The following is a 13,035-nucleotide window of genomic DNA, read 5'->3' as shown; positions in this document are numbered from 1 at the left end:
CAAAAACAGATGATGCAATTAAAAAAGCTCCAATGAAACCTCAAACGGTGGAAAACAAAGTAGACAACAGTTTCCCTGTGGCTCCTCACAGATCGGATGTTTTCACCTGCTGCAGTTTTTCAGTGCAGCGTGGAGGCTTAATGCTGAAATCCATTGAACTCTGAACTCAGACACGGAAAAGTGCAATGGAACAATCATTTGAGCCAGAATTCCATGTAGGAAACGAAGACCCATCTAGGCTGAGTTTGCCGACATAAACACACATGACGTCACGGCAATATGGCGGCAGTGTCAGTCAGCAGAATTAGCTCTTCATCAGTTTTTCCTTTGTGCCATGTTTATGTTGTGAAACGTGCTGTAACAAGTTTAGAGTAGCCATTTCCATTCAGCTGAAGTCTGGAATATCGGCTCGGAGGTATGGACTTGCAATGGACTGCAGCATGAGTCACGTGCTTCATGCACGTCCTGGTCTGACTCACAGGAAGCAGTCTGTCGGTATAAGCCTGCCATTGGCCCACTGGTTCCAGTATGGCTATGTGAGACTACGTTCGTACTTTTCTAAGTCTGCAAAGTCTTAAAATTTGTTTGCGATATCTCAAGTTTTGGGGGAATTTAAAGCATTTCAAGATGTTTTATGAGTGTACAAAAAGGGGAATGGAAACGAGCTAGCACGCGCTCCTGCAAGAGGAACTAAAGAGAGACTGTGAGTAAAATGTTGTCTATGCAGCTTTAGAAATCCAGGTATCCTACAACTGGATCAAAATGCTAGCAGCTATTGGAGCCCATCCCTTGTCATGAAGGTCAGTCTGTGTGTGTTTCTCTGCAGCTCACACTCCTATGTGCTTCTGAGTGTGTGTTTGTATGATTGCAGAGGCAGCCGCTGGCAGTATGATGGATGAGGAGCGGTGCGTCGGAGCTGCAGACGTCCACATCGCTGCCTGCGAGCGGGTTAACCCTCCGTCAGCCTCCGCTCGCCTGCATAGAAACACAACTGCGAGCGTGCATCCACAGCGAATGAAATTCCACACACGACCACAATCTCAGCACATTAACAGCCCTCAGCACAGGCTTTTAAATCAGACCACATCATTACACCAGGCAAGACTTTCTCTCTCACGCTCTCCCTCTTTCACAGACACACTCCAGACTGTAGTGGAACATCTCTTTTTCCACTCCGAGAAGCGCCGGAGTGCAGATTAACCCCAAAATCAGCCCCGATTTTGTGAGTGTGCCACTGGTTAGAGTATCTCCGAATGAGCATCACAGACTGAAAGCTTATTTTAAAAAAAAAGGCAATGCACTGAGCTCACAGGATGTTGTGTAATTTCACCCAGATGTTCTCCACAGCTCATCTAACTAATAAATGCAAGGAGGGAAGTGGATGCCTCAAACGGTCTCAGGCTCTGCTGGAGCTGCTGAGACACTCTCCAAGAGCTGAAAGCTTTTCTGCATTACATCTTTCCAGGTGACTTCCAGAGAGTGGAGGAGTCCACCTGCGCTCTAATAATAAAGGCTTATCAAAGGAGGGGCAGGGGCTGCTCCTTACAGTCAGGTCAGTCGGCGACAAGGGAAGCACCTCGCCCAGATGTCTAAAAATACTGTCCTACATACTAAATGTGTCCAGCTTGAGCTGGAGATGAAGCGATGAGGCACTATGAGAGGGAAAATACACATTTTGTTTGGGGTTCTTGAGCCTCTTTCTGATTGTTTTCCAGGTTATGTCAAGTGAAACAAGCTGTTTTCGTCCAAAGCACCATGTCAAAAGAGGCAGGGCGCAGCAGCAGCAGCCAGGTAGATTGATTGAATTCATGAGTAAGACTGAAACTAGTGTGAAACTAAAAGTGTGTGCAGCAACCGGTCGCACACAGCTGATAGCATCTCTCCCTGCCAAAAAGAGCCATACATTCCTGCAACTCTGTGGTCTGCACTCACCCACACACACACACGGGTTTAATTTACAGTGACTGTCAGCAGCCGAACATTTCTCTAACCACTATCTGATATGTGATGAAAATCCGCTGCCAGCAGTGAAAGCCCTGGGAAACAAGAGCTCGCCTGTGTGAACAGAACCGATGCTGGCATGAACTTATTCCACCGCCTGTTGGAGTGTGTGTGTGTGTGTTTGCAGCGTATGGGATGGACTAGATTTGAGATTAGTGGAGTTGAGGTGCACACGCTGTGGCTTTACAGTAGGGATATTGTTCAGTCCTCAACCTCCAGGACGTGTAGAGGGACAGAGCATGCAGGTATCCAGCGTTTCCTCTGCAGGACTCTCTACAGAGAAAAGCACCTGCACTGTTTCATGGTAACTGATCTCAAACCTGCTAAAAGTTGCAGAGGGTTACAGGATGTTCTGGCTCTGAACAGAGGGGAAAATCTCACGCACGAATAAGCCAAAAGACACAAAAAGAGAAAGTTCCAGAGGCAGTTTGTGATTTCCACCTCCCGGATTGAATGATTTGAATGTATTACTGTACGCACACCACACAGCATTAATCAGTGCAGCCTGGGGGAGATGCATGAGCAAAGATGGAAAAAAGCAAGGCAATTAACTCAAACTTGTAGTAGTTGTGAAAATATTATAATCAGAATTAAAATAACGGCTTTGATCTAGACAGAAAAAAGGAAGTTAGTAGGTCATGACAGCCTCCTCTGCTCAGATTATTCCTAAAAATAAGATCATAAAAAAGAAACAGCCTTCAGGGAGTCTGGCTTCTCTTTGTTTTGTACACACAGACCCTCTGCTTTCATTTAAATATGATAAATAAGGGGTTTATGCAACAACAAAGGATGCAATTTGAGCAGAAACAAAGTCATTCTCATGCACAGCAGACCACCCTCCACCTGCGTCTGATAGTTGTGTGAGCAGGACTGATCATTTCCTCCGGCATGCTCTGCACACGCAGCATTAAGAAACGGACCTCAACTCAGTCTGAGCAGGTCTGGTGAAAGCTTGAGGTGCTGCCTCTTACCGTTACTGGTTGTGGTCTCGGCTTGGGCATTCCCCACACACTGCAAAACTAAAGCAAGTCCAACGAGAAGGTCGAACGTCTTCACACCCGCCATATCCAAGTTCCGCCGCTGATCTCTGCTCAATATCCCGGTCGTGTTTTAGAGAGGGGTCTCCGTGTTTCTCATGCACCGACGCCTCTTCACCGCGGACTCCGTCACTCTCCTGCCTCTCCTGCTGCTTTTAAAACGGAAACCTGCCTGCGCTGCACTCGCTGCACTGAGCTGTTTTTGTTCCAGCGTGTGCCACACTGCGCGCTCCTGGAGAGAAAACGCGCTCGTCCTACCGGCTCTCCACCTCCAAAATAAGCATAAAATAATGACGGCAGACAAAGAAAAAGTTCTCTTCTTAAGTGTGCATCCCAGTCCGGCACACTGGTCTCATGCCACAGGACGGAGGTGCGGTGTGTGTGTGTGTGTGTGTGTGTGTGTGTGTGTGAGTGGGCTAATGCGCTCCTGGAGAAGACAGTGCGCTCCCTCCGTCATCAGCTCCTCAGAGCCAATGGTTCTCGTTCCTCTGTTCGATGCTCGCTGTGTGCACCAGAACCCGAGGAGACAAACGCACCGCCGGGGGGACAGTGAGGTTTTTGCCTTGGGGTACTATGAGCAGCGTGTCTGACAAGCAGCGTTTGAGTGATGTGGAGAGATGGAGGGAGCAGAGGTGCTTTTGGGCCTTCTGTTTGCCAGCGGACAAAAGATGCTGATCATCCAAGACTAAACCCCTAAAGGGCTTTGTTTTGATAGAGGATGGAGGCTGTAATGAAAGATATATAAGAGGGGTGGGCTGTTTGCTCTGAGTGCAGTCTTCTGTCAGGATTTCAGTGTTTTATTCCAAATTTACATCTTTGAGTCTCCTTCTGTTTGAAATTCTTTATTTTGTGATCTATCTATCTCCTCTTTCTCACCTTGGCTGCACAGCCAGGTGATTGTGAGGGCGCCCTCTTCAGGTGCAAGTTAGGTCATGATATAATGAATTTGTTCTCTTGTCTGCTTCCTTCAGAACACGCTGCTAAAATATTTACAAAAAAAAATCAATGAAATTCTTTCCTTTAACTATTCTGTTTTGAACTCTGTGAAAGCAAATATGTAGAGCGAGGTTGTGACTGTTTCCTTCAAATATATTTGATTTTTGTTTGCTTAAAAGTCATTTCTTGACAGGGAAATGTTATTCTACATGCTGGTGCTTGTGTTTGGGCCCAGTTGGATCCCTGAAAAGTCTGACTCCTTGTTTGACCTCTTAAAAATCCAGTAAGAGAAATCCAGGGAGTTTATGGGGATTTGTGAGCAGCAGAGTCATGTTTGCAGGCAATTCTTGTACAATTCGGAAAAATCAGGAAGAATTAAGCTGATAAAACAATGTTAAGTGTGTTTTTTGAGCCGTTAAAGAGGGTCGCAGGTCTTCAGGAGCCACAACAGAAGGACAGGGTTAATGAAAGGATGTGAATCTTTATATCTCACATTTAAAATACTTCCTTCTTCATGACTTAAAAAAAGCCCAACCCTGATTCTACAGGTAAGCGTGACCAAACACTCATTCTTTCCCTTCGTTGTTTTGTGCTTTCAGTTTTCTCAGCAGACGTCCAAGAGAGAAAACTTGAAAGCTCTCGTGTGAGGAAGCGTTGCGTCTTTTTTTCCCGTGGCAGCCTCCTCTGCACTCAGGACGACTCACCAGACCTTTTCTTATGCTCATTTTGCACAGGAAGGACAAGTTGGACCACATGCTTGTTCCAATTAAGACGCTCGCGGTGGGAATTCAGGAGCTGCACCACAAGTCATGGAAAAGCTTAAACAGGAGAGGAAACTCTTGCATAAAGCACCACTTTTGTAATGCACTTGGCTGCTGTACATGCATATTGAACATTTCTAGTATATGTTTTGTACTGAATGGGTTTTCATACATTTTTAGTGGTTAAAGAGGTAATAAAATCATCAAAATCCAAACCAGAGGGCACAAATATTCTCCTTTCTCACAGTCTGACTCCAAAATGAAAACAGATCAATAAATAGCAATTACTTTCATAGCTTTGTCAGTAATTAGTCATTACCTTGATTGTCTTCACAGGCCACTGAAAGTCATCTGTCCCGTTATCTTGACAGAGTGGCGACTGCCAACAAAGTGGGCAAAGCAGCGATGATGAGATTTGTTTCTCAAACGAAATGAAGACAGTGGCTGTTTTGTGCCAGAAGGGTCAGTGATGGTACAAGAACATGGATTTTACTCTGGAAGAGCACAAGAGTTTTGTCTATTATTCTTTTTTACGAACACAAGTCACAAGTAAAGAAATGACATAAGACAGAGAGGGCACAACTAAAACAAATTAAAATGATTAATTATGTTATTAACATCTAACATTAATATCTATCTCTATGCTCTGCCTCTAATCTTCCACCTAATGACTTGCTTTAAATCAAAGCAGAGAACATAATAAATTTCCATAAATCTGCTCAGAAGTTATATTAAAAAAGAGACACTTCTAACTTCAGAACTTGCCTGAGAATCGTCATGTTTTTAAGTTTTCTTCAGTATTCAAGTATTCCAGTGATAGTTGTCTGTATTTGCAGTGGACTGCAAACATAAAGTCCTAACAGTCAATTCGGCATACTTTTAATGGTGCAAAAATGTAAAGAAATATGGACAAAAAAAAAAAAAAAAAAAAAAAAAAAACAAACAGGGCTCAGGTTAAACTAATGGACTCCATGGCAACATTATACTTCCTTTTTACTTTGCCCATAGACCCTAAACTATGGCAACCAAAAATTAGAGCTGAATATGCTCCAAATAGAAAAATGTTTTCAAAATCTGTGGACACACAGACAAAAAAATTCAACAATTTGAAGTTGCAGGCATCTCAAAAAATGTGTCTTGAGAATCAAAAAATTGGAAAAGAGGAACCGTATTGTTAATATAAAGATCCTGAAGGCTCTTAATTGTGTAATTACCACTTAGCAAGTCTTGAAGATGAGGCATTCAGGGACGTCTGAAAACTCTTCGCTCAGGTTTGAGAAATAGAGGATGTTTTGACTTTCGCTTCCCTCTTAAACAGCCCAGGGTGACGTTAAGATCATAGGATCAAATAAATATCTGCTGACAGCGCCTGTCCGTGATAGTGACAAAGCCACTTCCTCACATAAATCTGATTCACCCTCGGCGTGATTCGATCAACACACACCTAAAGGGATGTATATCAAACATCTGTACAGCAAACAATCCCGCTGCGATAGAGAAATATGCTGCTCAGAGACGTATTTTCCTCGCAAAAGGAGATTGTGGCTGACAAAAGCAGTGCAGCAATTTAAACCACAAAACATCCTCAGTCTGTCCAGGATCAGGATGAAATGTGATTTGGTCATGAGTCTGGGAAAGCAGACCTTTCTCCTCCATCCGCACACATGCACTTCTCCACCCTCTTTTCTTTCCTTTCCCCCTCTCTCTCTCTTCAACTCTCTCCAAGCAGTATAATCATCACAGGAGTTGAGACTCAGCGGCCGCAGCTCTCCCTTCAGTCTGCAGCTCTAATCACCTTGTTCCACAACTCCAGCAGAAAGAAGCCAGACTAGTCCTCAGATGACCGCTCTGAAAAGCTTTATCCATTTTCCTCAAAGCATCCTCTTTCACTGTAAACTCCCTTTGAGCCTTTCTTTCTCCCTCACTCACAAACCCTCTCTGACTCCTTCCCTGTGTGACGTGAAGCAGGATCAGGCACAGATGCCGTGAACTTTTGCTTGGCCGGAGACCACACCGCACTCCGTCTCCCCTGGGCGACCTTAAAGAGCATCAAAAAGTCTGTGACGAAATTAATGAAATGACGTGGGAGGCTTCCAGCGACATCAAGGCGTTTAGATCTGAGGGCGGTGGCAAGTGTACATTTTCCAGAGAGTGCTCATCTGTAGATTTGGGTCACACTTGTTGAGTTGCAGAGCAGCACGTCACCGCAGCATTTATGATGCTTGGCCGCTTAATCACCAGAGGACAGGGGGGCGGAGTGGCGAGCTGAAAGCACCGAGGAGAACAAGCTCAGCTCTGTTTCTGTTTTTCCATTATAGCACTGACGATTATTAGCCTTTCTGTCTCACAGTAATATTAACAAGACCTGAACGCACACAACCATTTAGCTTTGAGTGGAAGCTGTTTTCCACAACTGAACTCAGGCGTGGTGCACCAAATGAGACTTTCTTCAAGGTAAATTAATGTTGGACATCAGCCCAGTTGCCAGAATAAATGTTGGCATTGTATGTTTCTGCAAAGCACGGATATGTTAAATTCGTACATTTCATACATTTGGGTAGCACGGTGGAACAAGTGGTAACACTGTCGCCTCACAGCTAGAAGGTCCCCGGTTCGAATCCCGCTGTGGGCGCTGGTGGCGTGTCCTCCACCATGTCTTCAGTGCCTGCTGCTCGAGGAAAAAAGGGGCCTTTCTGTGTGGAGTTTGCATGTTCTCCCCGTGTTGACCCGGGGTTTCGTCCGTAATAACCCCCACTAAAAACATGCAAGAAGATCACCACCTGACCAATGGTGACGAGAAGGGATGGGTCCCCGGGCGCGGGCACCGGCATCGGCTGGCAGCTGGCAGCCCACCGCTCCTGGTCTGCCGTGGAGGATCGACAGACCGAGGATGGGTCAAATGCGGAAAAAATAATTTCACGGAAGCATGGCGTGTGCATGTAGTGTGCAACTAACTATGTGTGATAAATAAAGTACATTTCTTCTTCTTCTTCTTCATATGTAGCCTATCACAGTTTCTACAAGTACAAGAGCTGAGGGGAAGATGGTCACATGACGGTTTTTAATGAGGTTTTTTCCACATGTATTTTTGATGACAAAACTGGGTTTTTGTGCCTAAACCTAACCAGAACCTAACCACAGTGCTGTCACAACAGTAACTGTAAACTGAAAGGTGAAGGTTGAATGTGAAGCAATGTAAAGTTTCAACATATCTGTGGTTTGCAGAAAAGTACAACGCCAACATTTATTCTGCCGAATGGGTTGTGGATGTGCATGATAATCGCACAAATCAGGAGGACAAAACTTGCCTGGTGCATGAATAAACTTGATGTAAAATGAAGCATATTGCAGCTAAAGAGCCAAATATTTGTCTCAGGAGTTGGTGGAGACCAAAAAGAGGAGTGAATATTGGATAAATATGAATGCTGGTGCATGTCTAATAGATGTGTAAATAGGCAAGAGCTTGCTAACACTTTCACCATGCCAACTTTAAAATGTGATATATCAATGATGGGTTTGCAGAATAGATAACTTTAAAAAAAAAATCCACCTGTTGGCTTTACTCCAACAACTCCAGCATGCAGACTTCAGGAGGATCTCGTTCTACCTGTCAGTATCTTGCTTTACATTTCAAACTGATTTCTCCCCATTTTAACCATTGATCACCTTCAGTCAAACAGAAATCTGTGTGGTCAACCACATGCTCAAACTTCAGTTCAGGAGGGATTTACTTCACAAACGACGGCCAAACATGACCACTACAACAACTCTAAAAGGAGGGAGGAGCAATGCCTGCAGAGTTTCTCCAACAAACTACTGAGCTGCACAAGCTTTCTCACCAACGGTCATACAATGATCACTCTCCAATGAGTAATTTACTGTATTTCTAATCCACGGCAGAATAAACAGATCTGCTGCAGAGGCTGTTTATCTCAGTCTCTACAACCCCATTTGCGCATCTCATGAAGCAAACAATAAAGAATCTCATTAATTCAGCATGTTTGATAGCACGACTGTCTTGTATTTAGAAACTGAAGCCTCAGTGCACAATGAGGGAACGCGGCAGAGCGTGGGACAGGTCAATATTTACGGCAAGAACAGGGTCTAATTGGTTGTACAAGGTGCATAAAATACCCGTCACAATGAACCTTTACTGTACAACACAGGAGGCAGTTAAGATGTAGATAAAATAGCTTTAAAGCCCTAAAACCACACAAGATCCAACGAGAAGCAGCTCAGTCTACTCAGTCTCAACAGAGGCCGAAACCTGGGGTGTTTTTCTGAAGAACAGTCAGAGGACGACCTCCCGGGCTGATCGCCATCCACTGTCACTGAACAGAGAGAGAAGAAACAGACATTTTCCTCTGCACTCAGCCAGAGAGGATGAGAGAACCAACTCTTAGCTATCATTACATGGAAAGCGGGTAAATTTCACCTTGACCTGACTGGGCTGGTTGGGTAACCCCAGCGCCCGGCTGCAGGAGGAGAGGGAATTGAGCTGAATGCTGCGATAGCAGGTGACAGCCCGGGACTGGAGAGGACTGAGCTGAGCAGTTATGTAAATGAAGAAAGAGTCAACTGTTATTTTGACAGAGGGAGTCCTTAAAGGCTGTCAACGCTCTTCAAGAGCGATTCCATTACAGGCACCTCTCGGAGTCGAGTGGCACACAAACAAAGCGCTGACCTTCTGATGGACTCTGCTCTGTGACTAACAAAACTGTCACAACAATGGCTCCGGTGAGAAAAGCTGACTAACGTTGCTTTACCAGCAACACAAAGACAAAGGCTGGTGGCGCGTAGCAGCTCTCCAGCGCGCTATTCAACAGCACGAATAACGAAGCCACCAGAAAAAGGTTCGCCCAGGACAAAAAACATTGAGAGCTGCACATTCTCAGCAGGCTGTCATGTGAGTGTGTGCAAGCTAGGCAAGGCAAGTGGAAGGTGGCATTGTTTGTGTCTGTGTGTGGTGGCACGTTAGTGGAAAAGGTTTTTGTGTCGGCCATTGATTGGAGGTTTGTTCGGTCAAATGTCACCGGGTTGACACAAACAAACATTGATGTAGAGGCTGTGAAAAGGCTGAGCTGGGGGTTTTGGTGATTCACAGAGAGGTGTCCTTCTACAGGACTGTCGGCTTTGCGGTTGTTAATACTGCTAACAATGACAAAACTAAAACAAGAACACAAATAGGAAGACGGATCAGAATGTCTTCTGAAATGTTTATTCAATACTGCTTTACAATGGCAGAGAGCAGGAAGCAGTGAGGGATTAAACGTATCTTAGTTTTGCTGTTTGTCTTCACATTTACATTATATTTAAATCAATGACACATAAACGTACAACGTAAAAAGGTAAAATTTACAAAACGCATGCTTGCATGTCAAAGCCTGAGCTGGCACCTCCTGCTACTCTGCTAAGCTAATTTGTGTTTGTAAGAGTTTAGCTTGGTTTTTGTTCTTGGATTTAGCTTGTGTGGAATAACAAAATGATTTATCATGATGGTTAATTAAAACTGACTTACTACATTCACCACATGACTCATGACAGTTTGGGAAAAATCAGTCAGTAAATTTAGCTTTAGCTTGAGCTGAGGCTAACTGTTGTTGATCGCTCCCACTTTCTTCACAATTCACAAGTTCTAAATATCTTTGAGATGATAAATTGTGCTTGTCTAAACTTTACATTAATTTGAAATCAATCAATTTCAACTACACTTAGTATGGGATTTAAATGTAGCTTAACAACACCAAATTGCATGAGAGGATCCAAAGCTGACAGTTACTGCTACTCTGCTGAGCTAGTTACTGTTAGCAAGCAATTAGCTGTTTTCTTTTCTTAAACATGATTGAATTACAGCAAGCAAAAGCAAAGGACTTGTTGCTTTATGCATATTGATATCTTTTAATTAGAAAAGTCACCAAGTAAATTTGATTTTAGCTTAGGCTAGCTAAAGTTAGCCATGGCTATCCGTGCTATTTCTAGTGCTATTTCTCCTGCTTTAATGTGACTTTCCAGTGGTCGTCTGTCACTCTCTTACATGCTGTTTTCATGGAAATGATAAATTTTTATAGCATAATACTTTTTTATACAGTAAAACAGAAAGTCAGATTCCAGCTTAAGCTCAGTTCTGACCAAATATTGAGTTGTTTTTTGGCTTTGCAGGGCAGAACAGTGAGTCAGAGGAAAAGGCAGTGAGCCAATATAAGGCGAGGGCACAAACAATAAAACAGTGGAGCAGCTCAAAGGCTGAAATTGATCCTGTGGCCCTCTGATAAATCTCTGACCCAGAATCCACCTACAGACTCAGCAAAGACTCTGAAGTGATGGAGAACAAGACTAAACAGTAATGACACTGGAGATTGTGTTCAAGCAGTCTAAAAATTAAAGATTCATAACTTGAACTTGAACCAATATGAAGGAATGGGAGTGTGTTTTGATGTGTTTTTGACTAAGTGCAGGCTCTCAGAGCACTCACACAAGCCAACAGATTTACCTGACATTTATTATAAATGGGATGGAGACAACATCAGTTCATCGCTGCTGTGACGCTAAAAGCCATAAATACAAATAGGAAAAAGGGCCAAAAAAAGAAAAAGAACTTTAAAAAAACATGTTTTTGTTCTATATATGCTGAGCTATTTTCATTTAGAAAAAATAATATTGAACACATACACGCTCATTTGAAGTGTCCCAGTAAGCTTGATTGAACAATGTCACGACCATAATGCTGCGGTGGCTAAATGGAATCCAGCCACCATTAACTTTATCTACACATGTGCTTTCACTCCGATGACATGTCAAAACATCTCCTGAGAATAACTGAATTCTGGGTTTGCACCATTCTATAAATACTGAAATATGAAGGCAAGAAGATGCTAATCACATTAACTTTTTTATTGGTTTCATCAAACTTCAGTTCATGTGCATCAATGTGAGCTTTCTTCCTTTTCCCAGTAAGTTCCAGTTTCACAATATTGCAGCGCAAGAGTTTGCATAATGTCTGAAAAATGTGCTCAGAAGCAACAGCAGAAGCTTGCATACGCTCTAACTGTATTGCCTAACGTGAGTTTAAAGGAATCGTTAGACGTTCTGGGACATGCATTTCGCTTTCTGCCAAAAGTTAGATGACATGATCGATGCCTCGTGTCTGCAGGGTAAATACAAAGTTAGAGCTTTAGAGGTGCTGGAAGGCTTATTTATTATTTATTTCTGACAGAGGCTGTTTAGCTGTTCCCAGTTTTTAAGCTAAACTAGCCAGTTTAGTTTCATATTAAATGAATCGATAAATCAGAGGTCTTCTCTTATAACTCAAATATATTTCCCAACATGTTGAACAAATCCTTCAGCTGATTTTAATCTGAATCATTGTCAGCACTTACTGAGCCCGAGAGGAGGGTGCCTACATGAATCTCCAGCAAATCTCACTGTACAGAACATGGCCTGATCTTGTAAATCACCGTGTTGACCATCAAATCAGAGTGTTATTTATGCTGCCATGTGTGATGATTCACAGCTGAGGAGAGCCATGAGTGTGAAATTCATAACAGACTGGTTTAACTGTGCCGTTAATGGTCCCATCTGCTGTGCGCTGGTTGATACAGAGAGTTTGAGGCTGAGTTCACACCACACCCAAGGCAGCTGCAGGACGAAGACTTGTAAGAGATTTTAATTTGCAAATAAAACAGGGCAAACTATTTTATTTGCACTTGTGAGGATTAGAAAGGATCACTAATGAAGTCGGGACTCCATTTTGAGACTCTGTATGTTCAGTGGAGCCTTTCAGCTCAATGAACTGGATGTTTTCTGCTTTTGCCAGCACTAAAGAAAACCTTTAATCACCATGCACAAGGCACCCACAACCATTTCTGCGAGTTAGAGTGCTGGAACACTATTGATAGACTGATGAAAAGGCTGTATTCGGTTCACAAAACGGACAAAATGTGTTTTAATTTGTTCTAATGGCCATTTTGATGCATGTACTGTTGAATTTTGACATTCAGCATTTCTTTAAAGTCTATCTGAAAATGATTAGTTTGACTCTCTCTCCAATTTTAACTACTTAAAGGAGCGTTTTGACATTTTGGAAAATACAGCTGGTTAGCTTAGCTTAGCATAAAGACTGGAAACATCTTAAGGTCGCAGAAGCACCTAACACCCCGTAAAAGTTTAAGTTTCAGATGCAAGAGATGCTGCAGAAGAATCTCCATCACTGTTCTTTAAGTATTGTTTAAACTAAATTTATTGGTATTTACAGAATATGGACACAACCTGCTCAACAATCATGGGCTCATGTGCAGCCCTTT

The 13,035-nt window shown here is 43.2% G+C and overlaps 1 protein-coding gene across 1 annotated transcript in view; it reads right to left on the bottom strand.

Moving 5' to 3' along the window:
- Positions 1–3,528, bottom strand: part of plxdc2b (plexin domain containing 2b) — an 81,948-nt gene extending 78,420 nt beyond the window's left edge. The window contains exon 1 of the mRNA XM_070986413.1: positions 2,973–3,528. Coding sequence (XP_070842514.1) covers positions 2,973–3,066 — 94 coding nt within the window. The 5' untranslated portion in view covers positions 3,067–3,528. The remainder of the gene's footprint in view (positions 1–2,972) is intronic.
- Between the last annotated feature and the right edge of the window lie 9,507 nt (positions 3,529–13,035).

This window comes from Chaetodon trifascialis, chromosome 18 (assembly GCF_039877785.1).
Source record: "Chaetodon trifascialis isolate fChaTrf1 chromosome 18, fChaTrf1.hap1, whole genome shotgun sequence".
NCBI lineage: Eukaryota > Metazoa > Chordata > Actinopteri > Chaetodontiformes > Chaetodontidae > Chaetodon > Chaetodon trifascialis.
The sequence above is the reverse complement of the archived record's forward strand: the minus strand, read 5'-3'. Positions and strand labels throughout refer to the sequence as shown.